At 40.5% G+C, this 19,899-nt stretch overlaps 1 protein-coding gene across 2 annotated transcripts; it reads right to left on the bottom strand.

Annotated features, from left to right (window-relative positions):
* Window positions 1-3,972: 3,972 nt before the first annotated feature.
* VIP (vasoactive intestinal peptide) lies at window positions 3,973-12,109 on the bottom strand. Of its 2 annotated transcripts, none has more exons than XM_084775471.1 (7): window positions 11,929-12,109; window positions 10,610-10,726; window positions 8,728-8,850; window positions 7,728-7,832; window positions 7,238-7,366; window positions 6,347-6,428; window positions 3,973-4,798 (listed from the first exon to the last, which is right to left on the bottom strand). In XM_084775471.1, the coding sequence occupies exons 2-6, from the start codon at window positions 10,714-10,716 to the stop codon at window positions 6,383-6,385; spliced, it is 510 nt and encodes a 169-aa protein (XP_084631597.1). In that variant the 5' UTR covers window positions 10,717-10,726; window positions 11,929-12,109; the 3' UTR covers window positions 3,973-4,798; window positions 6,347-6,382. The 2 variants fall into 2 exon arrangements, with proteins under 2 accessions (XP_084631597.1, XP_084631596.1); XM_084775470.1 differs by having other exon boundaries at window positions 7,238-7,369; window positions 11,929-12,106.
* Window positions 12,110-19,899: the final 7,790 nt, after the last annotated feature.

Below are 19,899 nucleotides of genomic sequence, written 5' to 3'. Positions count from 1 at the left end.
TGATGGCTGCAACAACCTTACTGAGGAGCAGCCACTTTCATACAGTGTGTGCACTAGTGCATGGATGAAGAAGGAGTGTAGCCAGGCCTCATAAAACTACAACCCAGAGGAAGTGAAAATTGCTTTTATGTTATTTATTTCCTCTTTTCAATTGCTCCATCATCTTTTTCTGAAACCTCTCTTTATGAGACATGAGATTTCTATTCATTTTTTGCAGGCAGTGTTTTAACTTCTGATTCATGCCCAGGTTTTTAGGCCATTTGCTTGATTTTTGACAGAACCTTTTATTACATTTTACTTATTTATTGAATCTATTTTTTTGTTCTGGGGCCAGGGTTGAAGCAGGGCCTTGTGTAGTGTTCTGCTATGGAGCTGCACTCTTCCCTTTACCGGCCTTCACTCTATCTTGGCTGTTTGTAAAGTCAGGAAACCTGCTCTCTCTCCCTGCACTTGATTTCTGCTCTGTACTCGCACCCTTTTCCTAATTAGCTCTGAGATTTTGTCTTTTGCACCCCAGCCTCTCTTTTTTATCTATACTCATTGAAAACAACTTTGATCTTCTTTTCCCCCTCCGGTTCTCCTCGAATGCTGTCAGATCCTTGGCTGTTCTGTCCCATTTCAGCGTTTACAGCAGCACCTTCCACCCTGAACTTAGGTCTGTTTGATAAATAATCAAGAAAGCAAAGGCAGAGCAATAATGCGGTAACTAGCAGCCTGGTTGGAATGTCATCTTTCCCCCTACTTTCTCTGTGTTGTAGTGTTTCTCTCCTTTGTTTTTGTTTTTATTAGTCTTTAAAATAAGCAGCCGAAGAATGGATTTCATATGGCATTTCCATACACCCTTGGTTTTTGTTAGGCCTTCACCCTCTCTCCTCACCTTTTCCTCTTGGCCCTATTGCCTGTTCCCCTTCCTTCTCTCTGTAACCTTCAGCCTTCATGACACATACTCTGTGACCCTCCTTCCCCGCCTCTCTTAACATCTCCTTTTCTTCTATCCTGGTTCCTTTTATAGTCTCCTGGCATACCTCCCCACACCCCCACGGCCCCACGCCCCCGCCACAGACACATACACAGACACATAGACACACTTAAAATCTAGAATACATACATGAAAGAAAATATGTGTACTTATCTTTCTCAGCCTAGCTTACTTATCTTTCTCAGCCTAGCTTACTTAACCAAACATAATAATCTCCTCTTTCATCCATTTTCTTGCCCATGCTATTGTTTCATTTTTCTTTGCAGTTGATCAAAATTCCATTCTGTATATATGATGCATTTTTATGATTTCTTTGTTGGTGGACATCTAGGCTGCTTCCCCTTTTTTAGATATTGTGCACAGTGAAGCAATGAACACAGATGTGAAAGTCTCTCTGTAGTAGGATATAGAAAGAGTCCGCTGTGTATATGCCAGGACTGATATAGCTGGTTAAAAGAGTAATTCTATTATAGTTGTTGGGTTTTAAAAAGATAAACTTCAATTTTGATTTCTATTTTTCCTGTACTAGTTTACACTCTCATAAGCAGTAGGAGTTTCTATGTCTCTATATCACCAGGAACATTTACAACCTTTTTAGTGTTAGCTGTTCTGATGGAAATGAAGTGACTTTTCCAGGAAGTCATTGGTCATCTGCACTTCTTTTGAGAACCACCTTTTCTGTTCATTGGCTCGGTTACTGAATGGGAAACGTGGTTTCCATTATATTGTGGTATTCAATTTTTGTAAGTTTTCATCTGTTCTAGATACTATCCCTTCCTGTTTGAACAACAGCAAGTAGAGGTTTTCTCCCATCCTGTAGGCTATCTCAATGCTTGGACTAATGAAGTGCGTAATTACCCAGACAGTTTCTTTAAGGCTTTTATCATGAGGTTACATTGGACTACATCAGGTGCTTTTTCTGAACCCACTGATGATCACGTGGTTTCTGTTCTTAGTTCCATCTCTATGGTACTAACAACTTACCAACAAACATATGCTGAACCATGTGCATCCCTAGGATGAAATAACTCTCAAGCGTCTTTCAGATTAGATGCTTACCTCTTGCTAGTTAAAAATCAATTCATGTTCATTGACACAACTGAAGAAACGTTGAAGCAAATAGCCTAGTGTTTTGACACTTCATTCTCTCTAGGACCCTACCACGGCCTCAAGGACTATTTAACTTTGGTAGATTGTTCTTCCCTAATTCAGTGGAAACTAAATAGACTCAAGTTCGATGGTGCTCTTGGAATGATGGCTGTATCAACTCTGCAGAGACAAGTTCCCACAGACTAGGGAGAGTAGAACAGCAGATCCCTATGATTGTGCACTCTGGAGATCAGAAATCTGAGTATTGGTGTCTTGTGCCTAACACCAAGAAGTCAGTAGCGCTATGACTCCCCTTGAGGATCTTGGGAAGAATATTTTCCTTCCTTTTCTCAGCTTCCTGTAGAATCTATGTAGCCTGACTTCCGGTCTATGCCAACCATTTGTGTTACAGCAGTCTCTGTGATATTGTCACAGTTCCTTCTCTGACTTCTGTCTTCCTTGACTGCTTTCATGGACCTGTGTGACTCTACTAGGCTACTTAGGTAGCCCAGGTTAACCTCTGTGCTGATCTGAAAGTGATTATATCTTATGCTATGTGAAAGTAACATAGCCATTCACAGGGTCTAGGCATTAAGGCATGGCCATCTTCAGGGACCTTTAGTCTACCTAACACAGTGACATAACACATTTAATCTTTGGCATATAATATGCTAATGTATCTATTAATGCTTTAATATGTTGCCACAAAAGTAAAATTTAATTTATTGTTAAAATATTTTGTGATCCTATCTGTGGAGTCCCGCATCAACTCTTTAGCCAAATCTTGTATTTGTCATTGCTCTGGGCACATAACCTCTTTTGCTGCATAGCAATACCAAGCCTATTTCTCATCTCTACTCACTGTTTCTTGTGCTCAGAACCCTTTTCCAGTGTGTACATGGGACAGCATATCGATTCAGGCAAGACACCTTGAAGAAACGGGCAGTAAACTGTAAAGGTTCATATGAGTAAGAGAGAATTGAAACTCTTTAGCTTTGCTTCCATATTAAGTCCCAACTGATCCTTACAAGGTCCTTGGATCCGGATAATATGTGTTAGTTTTCGGCTTCTGTCCTGAGCTTCCTTTTACTAAGAATAGCTTGTAGTAAGTGTTTGGAAAGTTGTAGATTCAGATAGAATTTTTACAAAATTCCTTTTCCTTGCGTGAACTACTTTCTCATCACAAAGACTCCTGGATCAAGCCCTCCCTTGTAAATTATGAGAATGAACCAAGAGTATTTATCTGTGTTTTTACTAAGCACTCCTTCATTGATGGTTAGAGTTTGAGTCTAACCTTCTCTATTATTCTTTAAGACTTATAGGGTGAGAATGTAAGAGTTTAAAAACCAATGTACTTACCCATCCGTTCTTCCACTATTTTATGTTGATGGACCCTAATATTATAGTTGAGTGCATACTCCCTAAGGAAAACAACCACATTTTCCTGCCTTTCTTGCCAATGACCCGTGGCCTTAATTCTAGTGTCCACGTGGAAGGAACGTGAGTGTAGAACATGAGCCTCAAGGGCACCCCAGTTTTTGTAACATAGATGCAAGGCTTCCCCATTCAGTTGCCTGAAATCCAGACCCCATGGCTGGAAACCTAGCTGTGATTCTGGATCATGAAGCAGAGGGTTAGACTCTGGGAAATGAAGGATAAGCCGGGGAGGAAGTAGGTTCCTCAGATAGAGCTTTGTGGAGCTGAGCCACGGTAGAAACCTTTGCCTCTTGCCTCTCACCTTACATAAAATAGAGATCCCCCTCTCACCTAAATAGCTGTTAGCTGGGAACTCACAAATGTAATCCCACCTCAAGCATCACACAAAACCAGCCCCAAACCCTCAGGTGGAGAGGTAAGTGGAGGAACCCCCTTGGATCCCTGAAAGAATCCAAACAAGAAGACACATTTGCAATGATAACCAAAGATCTTTATTCCTGTCTTGAATTTCATACAATCACATTGGAAAAATAGTTGTGTCTACAAATGTACTTTCAGCAAAAGAATGCCAAACAAGACAAAAAAATTATTGTGAGTGATTACGGAAATTTTGTTTATGACTGGAAATCAAGTACTCTGCTCAGCGTCTAGTTCACACACCCACAGCACAGGCAGAAAGGGGTCGCTCCGGGTCTGAAGTTGAGCTTTTCTTAACAGAAGCATCTCTGAGGAAGCCTTTGGGAATTACAAATCCTAGTCAGAGAGAAGAATCCATGAGAGATGGAGTTCCTATCACCGGACAAATACAATTTTGAAAATCCTTTTGACAAGTATCTTTTTAAAAATCCTTCTTTTTGTTATTTCCCTTGCATATTTTGCTTTATTTAACACAATAGCCTGTCTGCTTCACATTCAGACTTAGTCACACTGATTATCTGTTCCGCTCTTTTGAATGGTTAAACTACATGCTATAAATAAACACATCAATTTTCCTCTATTGCTACCCTTGCAGAAAGCTTGAGATAATTTGAATTAATCTAGTATCTACTTATCATTAAATATATTTTTCTTTGAAAGAATATATATATAGCATATGAAATTACAAGCCTTTCGGGAGCTAAGGATGAATTTTAGAGTGCTCAAATAATATTTACAATGTAAACATCACAGTTATTACATAAAGGAAATCACAATATTCACAACACATTTTATTTGGTTTGGCTATGGAAGTTTTCTTGAATTAGATATGTGGAACTCATAATGTAACCACTTGGTTGTTTTCCTTCAAGAATTCTGAAAAGAAAAAAGAGAGAGAAACAATTAGTGCTTTAAACATAAACAGCTATTAAATTTATGTAATATTAGTTTCATTCACTAATTTAGCAAACATCGTTTTTCCCTTACCCTCTGTCGACAGCCTCTGATGAGCTCGAGTCTGGCTGAGTCAGAGAGAACCTACCAGAACCCTGACTGTCGCAGTGGAGCCGGAGGGTGAAAGGGCTCTGTACTTCATCACTAAGAATGAAGCATCTGTACCTTGCGCAGGTGGGCTACCTGCAGCAGGGCCTGTAGGACTTGGCCACAGTGACCCTTCTGCAATAACGATAGGCTCCTGTAAATGGCCTCACACTTCATGAAGGAATCCACCTTTATATGTTGGTGTCTGCCATGTTCTTTATCTGACAGAGGAGCAGTCACCTTACAAAGCAGTATTTCTTTCTCTTGGTTTTAGGCGTGGAACCCAAGGCTTTTGCACAGGCCAGGCAAGTGCTCTATATGTCTATATGTGGTAATATTGTTATGGCAAGCTCCTGACCCTATGTGTCCCTCATAGATAAGGAGATAATTAATCTAAGTGATGGAACAGAACACTCAGGTAAATGAGCTCTGAAAACCTGTTTGCTCCTGACAGCTCTCTTAAAATGCTCGGCGACCACACTAGAAACCAAAGTGAGGCCGGGTTACTTTCAGCCCACACAAAGGGGTACCTATTTTTATATTCTTAGCCAAAGCTGCAATTCTGCCTACTTTCAGGTTTTAGAAACCAAGTTCTACTGGGGCTAGCCACTCCCATCCATTTTATATCTTTCCTTGGTTACTTCCATGCTAAGTGGTTGTAACCAGATGGCCTACAGAACTGTCACCATCTTCTCCATAGCCCGTTAAAAAAAAGTGCAACATTTTTGCCACTTTCCAAGTACTGTGAATAGGTTCAGATGAAATAATGAAATTGTTCATGTCTACATAGTGTGTGAAAAGATACACCTTGTGTCCCCATTTATAGGAAAGCAATTGTTAAAAATCTGCCTATACACCTTCACAAAAGAAAAAATAGCACATCTTTTTTTTTTTAATTAAAAATATTCCACAATTAATGCTGCTGGAGCTACAGTGCCTCTATTCACTCCCAGGTCAAACTTTGAATTTTGCTCTATGAAAGCTGCTGTGTTTGAAGGAACATAATTAAACCCAGAATGCTTTGACATTACCATGCTATGATTCTGTGATATTTCTCCACGGTTAACTGACGATCCAACAGGCACTCTTTGGACTAAATCTTAAACTAATAAAAGCATCATGGCTTGAGTCTCAAAAGGACATCTTAGAGTTTCAACATGCATGTGGGAGAAAGGCAGATAGACAAGAAACACCTTGTAGAGGCCAAACTTTGTGGTGAACAGTGCCTGAGGTGTTCACTGGGCTGGGGTCTGCCTCAGGTAGAGGTATTGTGTGGACTGGGTAATCTTTCTGAGTAGAAGAACATTTAGCCCTAAGATGTTTTCACCCACTGACTCTCCGTGGCAGCTCTGAGGCCACAGTAAGGGGCAGAGGCACACTCACCTCTGATCTTCAGCTCTGCTCAGAGGAGCCTCGTCATTATTTTTCCAGCTCTTCGGGGAAGTCTGGAGAGTCTCCCTCGCTGCTGCAGACCAGAAGGAAAATGCACTTGTTAAAATTCTCAGCTGTGGAAAGTTCCAGAGGAACAATTATGACAGCATGGTGAGGTGATTGTTTATGCTCTGTAAGACACACTGGGGGTCAACAACGGTCTCTGCAGCTAGTGATTGCCCGTGAATTGTTCCAAGACCACAGTGTCTAAAATCAGCCGTATGGAGTTATCATTTAGAGGGCAAGGAGAAGACACTTGTCTGATTTCACTTTACCAGAGTTATGCTCAATGCTGTCAGCATGCACACAAAGGCAAATGGAGTGAGAAGAGAGAGCCCTGGATCCCTATCACTGTGTCCAGTGTTAACACACTACACAGGCACATGCTTTTAGAACTGAAACACACAGATGCATCATGGGTAAATGTGATAAAGCAGAGTTGTTGGATATAAATGTGGTAGGGTTCCCTTGCATGACAAAGTTGCCAATTACACTTCACATGTTTTCAAAGGTGAACACTTGATTAAACCACTCCCTGATTTGAAAAAGCCATCATTTTTTTTTAACCCTGTTGACATAATAAATTCAAGGGAAGGAACTTAAAAAAAAAAAATAAGAGTGTTCAGGTCAACATCCCCAGAAATGCTGCTTTCTAATGTCTTTGGGCTAACACTTATGTGTCAGTATTGTAAAAGTTTGCCAGGGAACCCAGGTATCAGTCAACGTTGAGAACAAGGAAGAGGTTGACACTTAGCAGACAAAGCACATGAAGAGAAGGAGACATGATCAGGTCTCCAAACAGAGCTTAGAAGTTGAAGGTCGTGGGTTGCCATTTCCTCCTACCTCCTCTTTCCATTCAGGATGGAGTTCAGGTATTTCTTTACAGCCATTTGCTTTCTGAGGCGGGTGTAGTTGTCTGTGAAGACCGCATCAGAGTGTCGTTTGATTGGCACAGGATCTTCTGAGATATTGCTGCTGAAGAACGTGAGGGGGGGAAAATGAAATTAAAGAGACCAACAAGAAGTAGGCGATGCGTCGGTGTTCTGTATCTTCTCCTACTGAGTTTAGCTCTCTTTGACTAGTTTGTGAACGTTCGCTACATACCTAAGAACAACATGTTTAAAGTCAGGAAGTATGAAAAGCTCCCTCTCATCCCGGGTGGGCCTGGTGTGTTTTACACAATAACATGCATTATTTTCTCTAGGTTAATTCAACATGATCAAAGAGCTGTGAGCCCTGAGCAAGGAAAATGACATTCTAGAAATAGAAAAGAATTTGGAGATGGAGTGTTTGTTAAACAAACAAATGAACGAACAAAAAAATAGTACTCTACCTGATCCGTTTGCCAATGAGTGACTCCAGGTATTTTTTGGCAGAAATCTGACCCAGAAGTCTACTGTAGTCACTGGTGAAAACTCCATCCGCATGCCTGGCATTTCTAAAACAAGGACACAAACACAGTGATTGGGTGGCAAAGTTCCCTTTCAGAGTTATGCTAGCCTGTTTAATGGCAAAGAAACCTGCAAACTACTTGTAGAACAAAGCTTACTAAAACTTAAACCAAACGGAAATCCCCTGACACCACAGCAAAGGCAACTCCTAGTCACTTGGAGCAGAATATAAGCTATATGTCTCTATCCCAGCCCCTTGAAAAAATGGGCTATTTTAGATATATGCTTCATTTTTGTTCCCTGGTAGGTTATTTAAAATGAATTTTCTAATAAAATTGACCTAAAATTCATTTATAGCTTCCATATGTTTATGTAGTTTTTATGCTATGTTAAGTAAAAATGCATACCATTAAAAATCTGTTAATTTAGTCAGTCTCACTGGTGTTCTGTATCTTTTGTTATTCTTTTCCACCAAAATAATGGGGAATGAATCTCTCACAATAGAGAAGATCTTAACTCCATTAGGAAACTTTGTCAACATGAGGGACCTTTTTTATACTTGGTCTTCAGTGTGACATCTTTAGTCTGCTCTGAAGCACTGCTCTAGTCAAGCAATTGCAAGAGTGGGCAGCACGTTGAACACCTTGACTCTTATAAGGAGAGATCTTTCCTTTGCATCTCTTCCCTCATGGAATCCTAACTTCTGGGTTTGATCTGGGATTTGATTAATCTGAGCCACTGAAATGATGTTCATAGGACGCAGGGAATAGCATCTTTATCCTGCTGTGTTCAATCTTTCTATATGACTATCAGGAGCAGTTGCTAGAGCTGATGTCAACCATGCTGACTGGAGTTGTGGAAATCTTTAGTAAGATAAAACTAAAGTATTTATTTATCTATTCAGATATGTGTCCTAAATAAGATAAACGAGAGTGTACTTACCTGGACACATCATAATAGGGCGTGTCATTTTCCGCTAAGGCATTCTGCAAGATGTCAGTCTCTGCTTTTAATGAGACTTGATCAGGGTCCCCTGCTCCTTCAAACTGCACCCTGTCATCCAACCTATTAAGGTAAAAAAAAAACAGTGTAAATGTACTACAGTCCTTCCTAGAAAGTGGTATTTATGATCCTACAACTATCTGAAACAGGAGCACAAAATATGGGAGCATATCAGCCATTTGCAAGACAAGAATAGGATAATTTGACCCATGACTTCCATGTTTAGTGAGCACATAAGTAGTAATTTTGTGTGAGCTCACAAAATGATGTCATTCACCTCCTAGAAGCTATAATTTCTACTTAATTCAATTCTATAAAAGCTATAAGCAAAGCCCATTATGTCGGTGGACCTCACTATTTCCATTTGTGAAGTGGTATTAAGAGGTAGACAGAGTTATACAAGGCAGATATCCAACATGATATCAGATACTTATTCATGTAAGTGCTGATATTTAGTATCAATTGCTCAAATATAGGGCAGAAGCAGATTACCAGCTGCTTTTCTCTCTCTAGTTCCCTAGTGTGTATCACAAAGCTTTACATGACACGGTTCTCTTTACTGATCAAACCAAAAGATCTCCATGTTCGTGAAAGGCTATCCCAATATATCGAATTTAAGGAGCTTTGGCTCCTCGTATCGTATCATTAGCACATTCTGATTAGAAATGTATTATGCTGTACTGCAAAATAAGAACCTCATTTATGACATATGGAATATAACCTACTTGTGGATGCATGTGGATTTTTAATACCAGCAGTTTCTAAAAATGTGTGTGTGTGTGTGTGTGTGTGTGTGTGTGTGAGAGAGAGAGAGAGAGAGAGAGAGAGAGAGAGAGAGAGAGAGAGAGAGAATGTGTGTGTGTGTTCAACATTGGCGTAAACCTCCAAAGAGTTTCAGCTCCAGGGCACTTTGGTATCTCTGGGTGAGGATGTAGTGGATGGTAAAAAATCATCATCAATGGTCAGCATGAACTTTAACATTCCTATGACTTGCTGATCTGCTGAGATACAGGCATCTGGGCTCTACTTGTCACAGCATGATGTGGGGGTGCAGCATGCTACGTAGTTTAACAGAGAACATTAATAGCTAAGAACCTACTCATTTTACTAAGCATAAAAATGAACAATGACCAAAGAAATGATGATTTGCCTTTAGAAACTAGTGACCCTGCAGATTAGAAAGGTCATGTATACATTGACTATTAGCATACAGTTTTCTTGCCTTAGGTTAAGGTGAGCTATGGTATGTCTTATGAACATGGAGCATGATCTTCAATGTGCCAAACAGCAAAACTAAGGAATTTTGATTCAAACAGAGAATACTATGAGGATTGTATCTTAGTACATATACCTCCTCATGATCTCTAATCTTGGCAGGGTGATTCTTCCTAAACCTATTCTTAGTCAACAAAATATCATGTGTTTATACCTCATTAGCAAACTATTAACCTCATAATCATTTTTATTAAATATAAATTTAAATGAAGTTGGCAAGTAACCAACTATTTTTCTGCCAGAAACAACCTGACCTGGGATGAAATTACATGGGAGTTTGTTATTTTTCTAACACAAGTTTGAAAGTGGGGCCCATCTGGTGTGCTAAACTGACCACCAATGTTATTTTCGTGTGTTAGAGGGTGATTTTGGAGCTCATAACAAGTATTTTGAATGCTCTTGCCACTACAATCAAAGTACTGGAATAAATAATATGTAATTTAAAACCAAGCACTCTCCAAAATAGCATGAGGAGACTCTCATTTAGACACAGAGAAAGTGCCTGCCTATCTGAATTAAGGATGCACTTTCACAGAATGAAACTTACCTCATGGCAGAAGGTGGTCCAAAGAGAGGCCAGGCCAGTGCCTGGGAGATCAGCACATTGAAGAGTGTCAGCAGGGCCAGGAACTGAGGCTTGCTTCTGCCTTCCATCTCAGGGACCCTGAAAAGAGAGAGGGTGCTGACTCTCCCAGCCATCCTTGGCCATGTTCTGAGGGTCTAGCTACACTTCCCAGAGCTGTTGCAGAATTGAGAAAAGGTCACTTCATCCTTAAGAAAGAGTTGAACTGATTGGCGTAAGATGACTTTTAAAATAAATATTTTCCCCCAGGTTAAGTTGTTAGAATGTGAGCTAAGTTTACTTTTGGCTTTCCCTCAGCAGACACTCAGTTGACTTTAGCATCTGATTCAAGGCTATACTTCTGTTGTGGTGGAGACAACCAACTCCAGACTCTGTTTTGATAACAAAGTTGTAACATCCAAGCTTGGTGTCTTTTCTGTTGAAGGGAAACAGCTTCAAGGAATTTGTTGGGTTTTCCCCCTTTAAACTTTAATGTCTAATTGCTATAAAAATAGAGTGTTACACACTTAACAATTCTTCTAGTAAATTGTATTCTCAAGTTTGCATGCTCATGTGTACACATATGGATATAAAATACAAATATGTGTTATAAGGCAAAAATCATGTATACATATCATATTTAAATTCTTATTTTTCCTGTATTCATTACAGATAACTCTGAGAACCTATTTCTTTAAGCTAAGGCTCAAGCAGATTAGTTAAAGAATGAAGGTTAATGACCTCAGAGTCTCTTGACATTGGTTTTTCCAGAAAAAAAAATGCATGTATCTTTGTAGCCCATGTATCTTGCACTTGATCCATTTACACACTGTATTTCTAAACACTTCAGAGTTAACATACAGGTGTTCAAGGATTCTATCTCTTGTTATCTATAAAAGTTACAGCATTTAAAATTTAAATGATGAAGAAGGTGAGTTCTTTCTAGGTTTAATCAACACGAGAAATGGAAAGGAAAGCACTTTAAACATAAATTGGAAACCTCAAAAACAAACGCACCAAACTTAACCCTTTGCTCAAAACTCCACACAAGAAAACTCACCTTATTTCACTTAAAAAGTCAATATTTAATGAGGGGTTAAAAGTCAGGCTAGGAAATTTCTAAGCAGATAGGTCCGTAAGAGGAAAAGTGAGGCATTTCTATCTCTGTCAAGTGCCATCATTCCTTTATTTGGCTATTGCAAAAGATGAACACTGTAAAATTCTTTTTTAAGAGAGAAAATCTCAGAAACTGCTATGCAAAATTCCAAAGGTAGAGAGGAAATGAAGGGAAAGACTTCACTTACCTTTGGCTGATTCCTTCAGGCAGGGCTGTCTTTGGGGCTTGCGGGAGCTGTCTAGGGTGCTGAAGTCCTGCGCAGGCGAAGGCTCCACCAGTCTGCCTCTGGTCCTGGGGAAGGGTTTGCTGTCGCCAGCTAGTGCTCTGCACTCCAACCTGACCAGCATTGCAAAGTCTCTCATTTTATAGGGCTTGTGCTTAGGGCTGAGCAATCAGAAGGCTGGCCGAAAGACGTCACAATGGTGATCCCATGGGATGAACAGGTCTTGAAGTTCTTATTAAATTGTCATCAGGCCTGATTTATATACATTTATAGCAAACAAGTTCAAGACAGAGGAAATGTACTTTTTTGTAAAAAAAAAAAACTACCGAGATGGGTGTGTAATGCTTTATCTTTACTTAGTTGTAATGAATTAGAGGATGATTATAATGTTATAGCCAGGGACCCAGGGTCCCTTAGAAAATAAGGACTTCCTCCAGCAACAAATGCAAAAAACAAGCAAACAAACAAACAACAACAAAAACCAAAACAACAAAAAACCCTGTGGTTGTTATGCTTAGAGTAAAATTTCTCCTTTCCACAAAGTGTCAATTCCTCTAATGCTTTTAAAAATCTTTATAATATTTATGCAGATCCAGATTAAAGATTTTTTAAAAAATACCTATTCTAATTTTTAAAACAACCATAAGTGATTTTGCCCCTTTCTCTTAGTACATTTCTTTTATGTTGATGCTAATCCTCAGGGGAAAGGTCCATTAAGTTTCTAAAATGCTATAGTATGCACACCGTTGTGTAAGCAATGGCGTTATCACTCTTCCACACCTTGTTTAAAATACTGTAACTCCCACTGCCTTTCTTCACACATTATATCAAATGTTCCAAAAATAAATAATGATCAGACTGTATACTCCAGGGGTTGAATTTTTCTTTCTCTTCAAAGATATTCCCCTCATTTTATGTCTCTGCATAATGTTGAATCACTTTGTTTCCTACGCTGCCCTCAAAAACTCATCCTACTTCAGAGGTTGAGCATCCCTCCCTGACTCACAAAGACGATTTCAAAGGATGAGTTAGAAAACCTTTGAGGAGTCCTGTGACGGTTGCTTGATTTCCTTTTGTTGATTTTTTTTACACCCAAAGTAGCCAGGCATAAATTTAATTGGGACTTAATATTAGAATGCAGCTATCCTAAGAGAGTCACAGAAAACAAAGACAATACCCTTCATTTAAAAGTCCTGGCGTGTGCATTCTGTTATATTTCTTTTGCATTTTCTTTGGGGAAATAGAGGTCTCAATCCCCTCCACTTTTTTCCACTCTAAGACTTTAGTGTCTCCTTGCTGCACTCAAGGCCGACTGATGCAGTAAGCTATCTTGCTAGGCTTAATCATATTGTCTAATCCAGTTAGAAGAAAAATTAAACGAATTAAATTTCAAAATGTCTGGAATTTTGTTTCCCAGTTGACAGCTCTGACTTAAGCCAGAGTTCCTGTGGCTTAATTCCAGGAAATCTTTTTTTTTTTTAAACCAATTGTTACAAACTAGAGGTTAAAATGGTTTTCATATGTACATATATATTTTTTTTATTCTGAGCTCATTGTCACCAAATCCTCAGTGAAGCAATTTCATTTAAAAGCTGCACCAGAAAAATAAATAGATTAGGGACCGCAGAGGAATCGATCCTGGATGAGAAGCAGAAAAATGACATTAAGATTTCTCATCACGTGGTCTAAGCAAGCACTCAGCATTCATGATGAATAACTGTGATATATTTCTGCAATCATAAAATAGTTTCTCTTGTCATCACAAGAAAACAAAATAATAAAGAGAACTTAATTTTCTTACCATTGGGGGAAAATAGACTAAATCAAAAAATTAATACTTGCTATGAATTTAAGCAGGACACAAAATCATTTCAAGTAGAACCACAGCACCATCTGCAGTCAAAGTCTCAACTCACAGATTAAAAAAAAAAAGTGTTTCTATTCTATTTTGTTTTGTTTCAAGCCAGAGGTCTGCTGGCCAGCTAAGGTAGAGATTTTTTTTCTTATGTTAAGCATAAGGAAGATGGCTATACTGATTTTTGTCATAAATAGTCTATTATTATAAAATCCAGTAAACAAACCCAAATTTACCGTTTAGCTCTGCCTCCTTTGAGTACCTTCATTTATCCGGAGATTGCCAAATGCTTTCCCTATGCACGCCATCTCAGCACAGTCATATTTGTTATATAGAAAGCTCTCATCCATCTATACAGCGATGGTATTATATTCCTTTCCCAAATAAATAAGCTGATGCCTACAGTAGTTTTTACATCACTCCCATGTTTAGTAATGACTAGGAGGTTGGAATCCAGGTTTCTGAGGGTGTCTTTCCATTAAGAACTAGCCCTATTCTGCAATCGTTGTCACCAACAGTCTTGGTGCTGAAGGAGAGATAAACATGTTCTTTTGTTTAGATCACAAGTGGGGGATGAGAAAAAGACTCGTGAGAGAGCAGGTGATGTTTATCCCCTCAGAAGTGGAGCCACCGTATGGGGGAGATGGGTTGTTAACCAGCTGAAAAAAAAAATGCTTGAACAAATTCTGAGAGGAGGTATAAATGTGTGAGCCAAAAACAAGAGGTGGGGCTTTTAGAGACTTGGGATAGTTTTAGCTGTTCATTGCTCCACTTCGAGATGCTCTTAGAGAGAATCGCTCAAGGGAAGGCTTCAGGCTGAGGTTTTGGGTTCTGGTTGCTCCTGGTGTTATCAGCATGGTGCTAACATGTCAGACAAACAAATAGCTTGTGGAGATGTTAGCATCTCTTTACCAAAGGTGCCAAGAGCAATCTCAGAAAACAGTCGCTCTATAAACTGAAGGGAGGTCATGTGGAAGTAACTTTGAGGCTAAGGCAAAGATCCAGGTTTGCCCTCATTTTCTTACTGCAAATGGGGAACTGAGCTCCATTGTCACCAGTGTGGAATGAAGCCCTCACTGTGGCCTTATGCTTGTGTCTGTGACACCTGTGTTTGTGTGATTCACCTGCACTCAATCCCAGCTTAAAGCCCTTATATGCTTGTCACCATAGGAAGTCACAGGAGTGAAGCCTACATTTGGACCAAATAGACCCACCGCTTTGATTTTTAAATCTCTCAAGATGAGTGTGGCATTTATATTTGTAGGTGATAAAAAATGTAAAAGTATTTTGGACACACAAAAATTATATGCAATTTAAATGTCCATGTTCATATTTTGTTGATTGGAACATGGAAATACTTGTCATATTCATGCATGCCGTGGCTTCTTTTGAATTACAACAAATACCATGAAACCTTCAAATGCTGATGTTCCCTCTGGTCTTTCATTAAATACAGCTTTTGGGGGCTGGAGAGAGAACTCAGAAATTAAAATTCACTGGATTAGTTCCCAGCACCCACATGGCAGTTGACAACCCTCTGGTATGCCAGCTCCAATAGACCCAAAGCCCTCTTCTGGCCTCTGCAGACACCGCCTGTATGTGGCATATAGACATACACATAAAACAAAAGCAAGTAAAAATGTTTTTAAAGATTTATTTATTTTCATGTGCATTAGTATTTGCCTGTGAGGGTGCCAGATCCTCTAGAACTGGAGTTACAGACGGTGAGAGCTACCATGTATGTTCTGGGAATTGAACCCAGGTCCTCTGGAAAAGCAGCCAGTGCTCTTAACGTCTAAGCCACCTCTCCAGCCCATAAAGAAATGTTTTTAAAAGCACTTCTCAGCCTCTAGTTTAGAACTTTCTGTTTAAGAAAATATTTACAAATTATACCTTAATAGCCTTCATTAGTGTAGTTTAAATAATTAGGTTGTATTATAACTTAAAAGTATGCATGTATATTATATCTTTATGGTAAAGGTAATATATAATATGTATGAAAAAATACTTTACACTCTAATGTACAGGGGATACATATACTTGTAATTCCCTTTTCCTTTTTATTGCATTACTGTGATGCTTGACACATGTGTGTGCTGATGCTATCGGGCATCTCTTCCATGTAATGTGCCTCTCCACCATGGGCCCCAAGACACTAGATCAACCAAGCAGGGCTTTAAACCCACAATATGATGAGCCCAAAAGAATCCTGCTCTTTGTGTAAATTGATTATTTCAGCTGTCTCTTACAGCCAAAGAACTTTGAGTAATTCTATTAGCTTTGACAATTTGGATTTATTTTCTGAATTCTTATATTCTTGCCATATTAGCGATTTGGTGAAAATAGTGTTATAGTAATGGTAAATTTCCTCTTTAAATCATGCTATTAGAATTAACTTAGTGTTCTAACATTTCTTAATGGATGTGATGGCTCATTTAATTGTCCATTGGACTGATTAAGAAAGTAAGTGGGCTTTACTGAGGCATACCGTTTGGTCTATTTGCAAGGCTGTTTTGAGGGAGGTTTAACTGAGGAGGGAAAAAAACCCACCCTGAATGTGGACAGCCCCATCCTGTGTGCGATGGAGTGAAAGGGGGAAATGAGCTGAGCGCCAGCATTCACCTCTCTGCTTACTGCTACAGATGAAATGTGCTCAGCTGCCATGATTAGGCTGCCGTGCTTTTCCGGTCATGATGGATGGTGAGTCAGAATCAACCTTAAGTTGATTATTGTTAAGTATTTGGTCACAGAGATGAGAAAAGTAACTGATTTGATTAATTTTAAGCAACTGGGAACACAATGATGTCAGGGACATGACTGAGGACAACCTCTTCATACACTACAACATCATTATCCAGGCTACTCAGACATGCCGGGAACCCTGCAACCAGTCTTTCAATCAGTGGCCTCCTAGACTTACTAATGGGGGAAATGGGAAACAATAATGTCCAGTGGCTGGCTTAAAACTTCTGCCATCTGTTGTTAAAGTGGACAACTGTATGAGAAGATCTGTTCTCATGGGCTTTGCGCCATCACACCCACTCCTCAGAGAAGAGGAACCTGGTGGAGTAGCACCTCTATGCCCTAGAGCCTTAGCCACCTATTCTGTCTACTAAGCTTGAGACTGAACAGTAGAGGGCAGCATGGCTTCACTTTTTATCTGGATTCTGTAAGGCAAGTACAAACACTTAGTGATGGACAGGAAAGAGTAGGCAAACCATAGAATGACGGAACTGAAAATGATTGCACTTATACATCAATAACTAGGGCTAAATTTTCTTTGGAAACAGAGATATGAGCAAATGCCTTGATAATATACAATCTGTGAATATTTATCCTGCTACTTGGCAGTGTCTAGGGGGAGCTTTCCGGGACTCTGTACCACATGTAGTCTCAAAACCAGCTTGAAAGGGACATAAGCCTGGTCACAAAGCTGCTTCCTGGAGTAGACTGCCCATGCTGTTGACAATCATGTGCCCTGATCCATCTTTGGCAATGTCTATCCAATCTCTGGTATTGGCATCAGTGTCTTCCTTGCACAAATCTTCAACAGTTTCTGCACAGAAGCACTGAGAAAGGTCATTTTTGCTCCTAGCAAGCTGTCAGACTGATGAGCAATTGATTTTTTTGAAGACCGTGGTTAAAAACGTAATTAAACTAGAAGCCTTTCATGTCGCCCAAGTTCCTTTAGGAAAGGAGGCTGGATTCGCTGCTGACACATGTCCAGGGGAAAGGTCAGTGTGGGTGGAAGCCCCACACAAGATCATGACTTGGCAACTTGCCAGATGTGGACCAGCTGTGGGGAAGGAGACCCAAGGCAAACGCAGCATGCGCACTTCCTTAGCTCCTGGCACTTGCCACTTAGGAAAGATAAAGCGGGAGATATAGCTTTTGGTCAACTTACCTCTTCTTAGTCCCCACTCTACTGTCCAGTAGCTCAACTGTTTCATGGCGGTTACTAGTCCTCCTTCTAACACATAAAGCCATAGCTTCCAGCTAGCAAAGGATTTAAGATGCTATTGTTTTGAGAGGCCGTAACAATTCCATATCCAAAGGGGGCAGGTGGCGTCACATGAGGAGAAACTGGGCTGCTTTGTCTCCCTCTTCACGTGGACTATGGAGGAGTCCTTCTAGTTAACAACCCACCGAATAGAGAGCATGCTGTAGTGACAGACGTGATGGGGGCAGAGAGGGAGAGGATATGGCCACTTTGCTGCCTGACCACTGGTGGAATTTTCCTCTGCACCTCCCAGAAGATGCCGGAACTGGCAGGTGAAAGGAGGACCAACCCTGTGCTGGGAGTGATGGGGGGGGGGTCCTCTGAGAATTGCTGAACTCATCTAGGAAACAAGAGTCACCTTGTTCAAGTCCATGCTTCGTCGCCCAAGCAGTGGTCCGCTCATATGGTGGGCCAACGTGAGGTTATGATTCATAACCAAGTTGCCTCAGATTGGAACAGCTCTGAAAAGTCAAAATGGTTCCACAATTCCCCAAGGCATCAGCAAAAGCCTTTAGAAAAGTCTATGTTGTGGTTAAGTCTCTCCTCTACCCAGTCTGGCTTTCTTTGCTCCCTGAAGGGTCTTTTGTTCATTCCTGTCCTGGTTGGCTTTAACTGTCTCAGTGCTGTGTAAACTCTGCTTCCCTCTGTCTCTTAATGTGCCAATAAAGCAGCTTACAGACTGTTGCTGAGCAGGAGACAGAAGAGGGTTGGACTTCCTGCCAGACAGGGGAGGAGGAGTTAGAGGAGGAAGTAAGGGATTCAGCCACAGGCAGAGAGAGGTCCAGGAAACATCAGGAAAGGAGCTGGATCAGGAAAGCCACAAAGTACAAGTATCTGGGATGTATACTGGGAGGAAACCAAATTAGCTTAGAGAGTTAAGAATAGAGTAATAACTGCTCAGCTCTTGTGCTGTGAACCTTGTTTAAATAATATAATAGAGTCTCAATTATTTATGTGATAGGCGGGTTATGAGAGACATTGAGAAACAGATACAATTTTATAAATTCTCTTTAACAGATTGTTAATTGATTGTTAATTGATGTAGGAGAGCCCACCTCATAGCAGGCAGCAGCATCCCTGGGGCAAATAGTTCTAATCTGTATAAAACAGGCAGCTGAGTACATGCTGACCCGTAAGCCAGCTAGCAAGTGGCATTCTCCATGCTCTTTGCTGTACTCGTCTCCTGTAAAATAGCTCACTGGTCAAAGGTAATGCTAGTGTTGGGTTAAGTGAGTCAATCTGTAAGTTCCTGCCCCTCAGTGATGCACTGTGACCTGGAACTGTAAGATGAAATAAACCCCTTCCTGCCTTAAGCTGATTTTGGCCATATTATTTGTCACAGCAGCGGAATGAAATCTTCCTGCCTCCCGGAAACCTGCCTCCGTTAGATCTTCACTTTGGATCCTCTCAGGCACCTCGACCTAAGCTACTGATAGCCCAGCCCCTTACTCTGAACACTCACTGTGATGGCTAAATCTGGAGGCAGCTTGACTACACTTGGAATTAACCAGGAAACTGACTTCTAGGTTGTGTCTATGAGGATATTTCCTGGTAAACTTAACTGAGGCGTGGCCAGCAGTATCCTGTGGACTGAGGCTGTTAACTGATCAAGGAAACGAGGAAGGAAGAGAGAACCAACCTCTCAGCAGCTTTCATCTGTCTCTGCTTCCTGATGGAGGGCATGTGACCAGGTGCCACACACTCGGGCTGCCATGTTTTCTCCATCGTGATGGACACGCTCAAACCATGAGCAAAGCGCAGCTGCCCTTCTCTCAGTTGTTTCTGTTGGGAATCTAGTCATGGCAGTGAGAAAAGCCACCGACTTTCATCTTGAGCACTTTGGCCAGAAGTCTGGTGCCATAAAGAAACACAAAAAAATCAGGAATATTAGTGGTGTCTTGGTTTCACTGCACTCACCGGGAAGAAGAGGTGGAAAGTAGGAAACTGCCTCTCCAGTTTGTTACCCGACCACTAGCCGGGAAGGTGTTGGCCTCAGCTCCTCTGTCCGCGTGAGGTAAGTGACTAATGCTTGTAGAAAGCATGTATTAGAATATATGTTGTCTGTGAAGGATGCTATGAT

The sequence above is a fragment of the Acomys minous genome, assembly GCF_964271855.1.
Source record: "Acomys minous genome assembly, chromosome: 3".
NCBI lineage: Eukaryota > Metazoa > Chordata > Mammalia > Rodentia > Muridae > Acomys > Acomys minous.
This window is presented reverse-complemented; position numbering and strand designations above follow the sequence as displayed.

Coding starts and splice junctions, on each gene's coding strand:
- VIP (XM_084775470.1), bottom strand. CDS start 10,716: ATGGAAGGCAGAAGCAAGCCTCAGTTCCTGGCCCTGCTGACACTCTTC. Junction 7,370..7,727: donor CTCATTGGCAAACGGATCAG/GTAGAGTACTAT, acceptor CACGTTCTTCAG/CAGCAATATCTCAGAAGATC. Junction 6,429..7,237: donor ATCCTGAATGGAAAGAGGAG/GTAGGAGGAAAT, acceptor TCTGGTCTGCAG/CAGCGAGGGAGACTCTCCAG.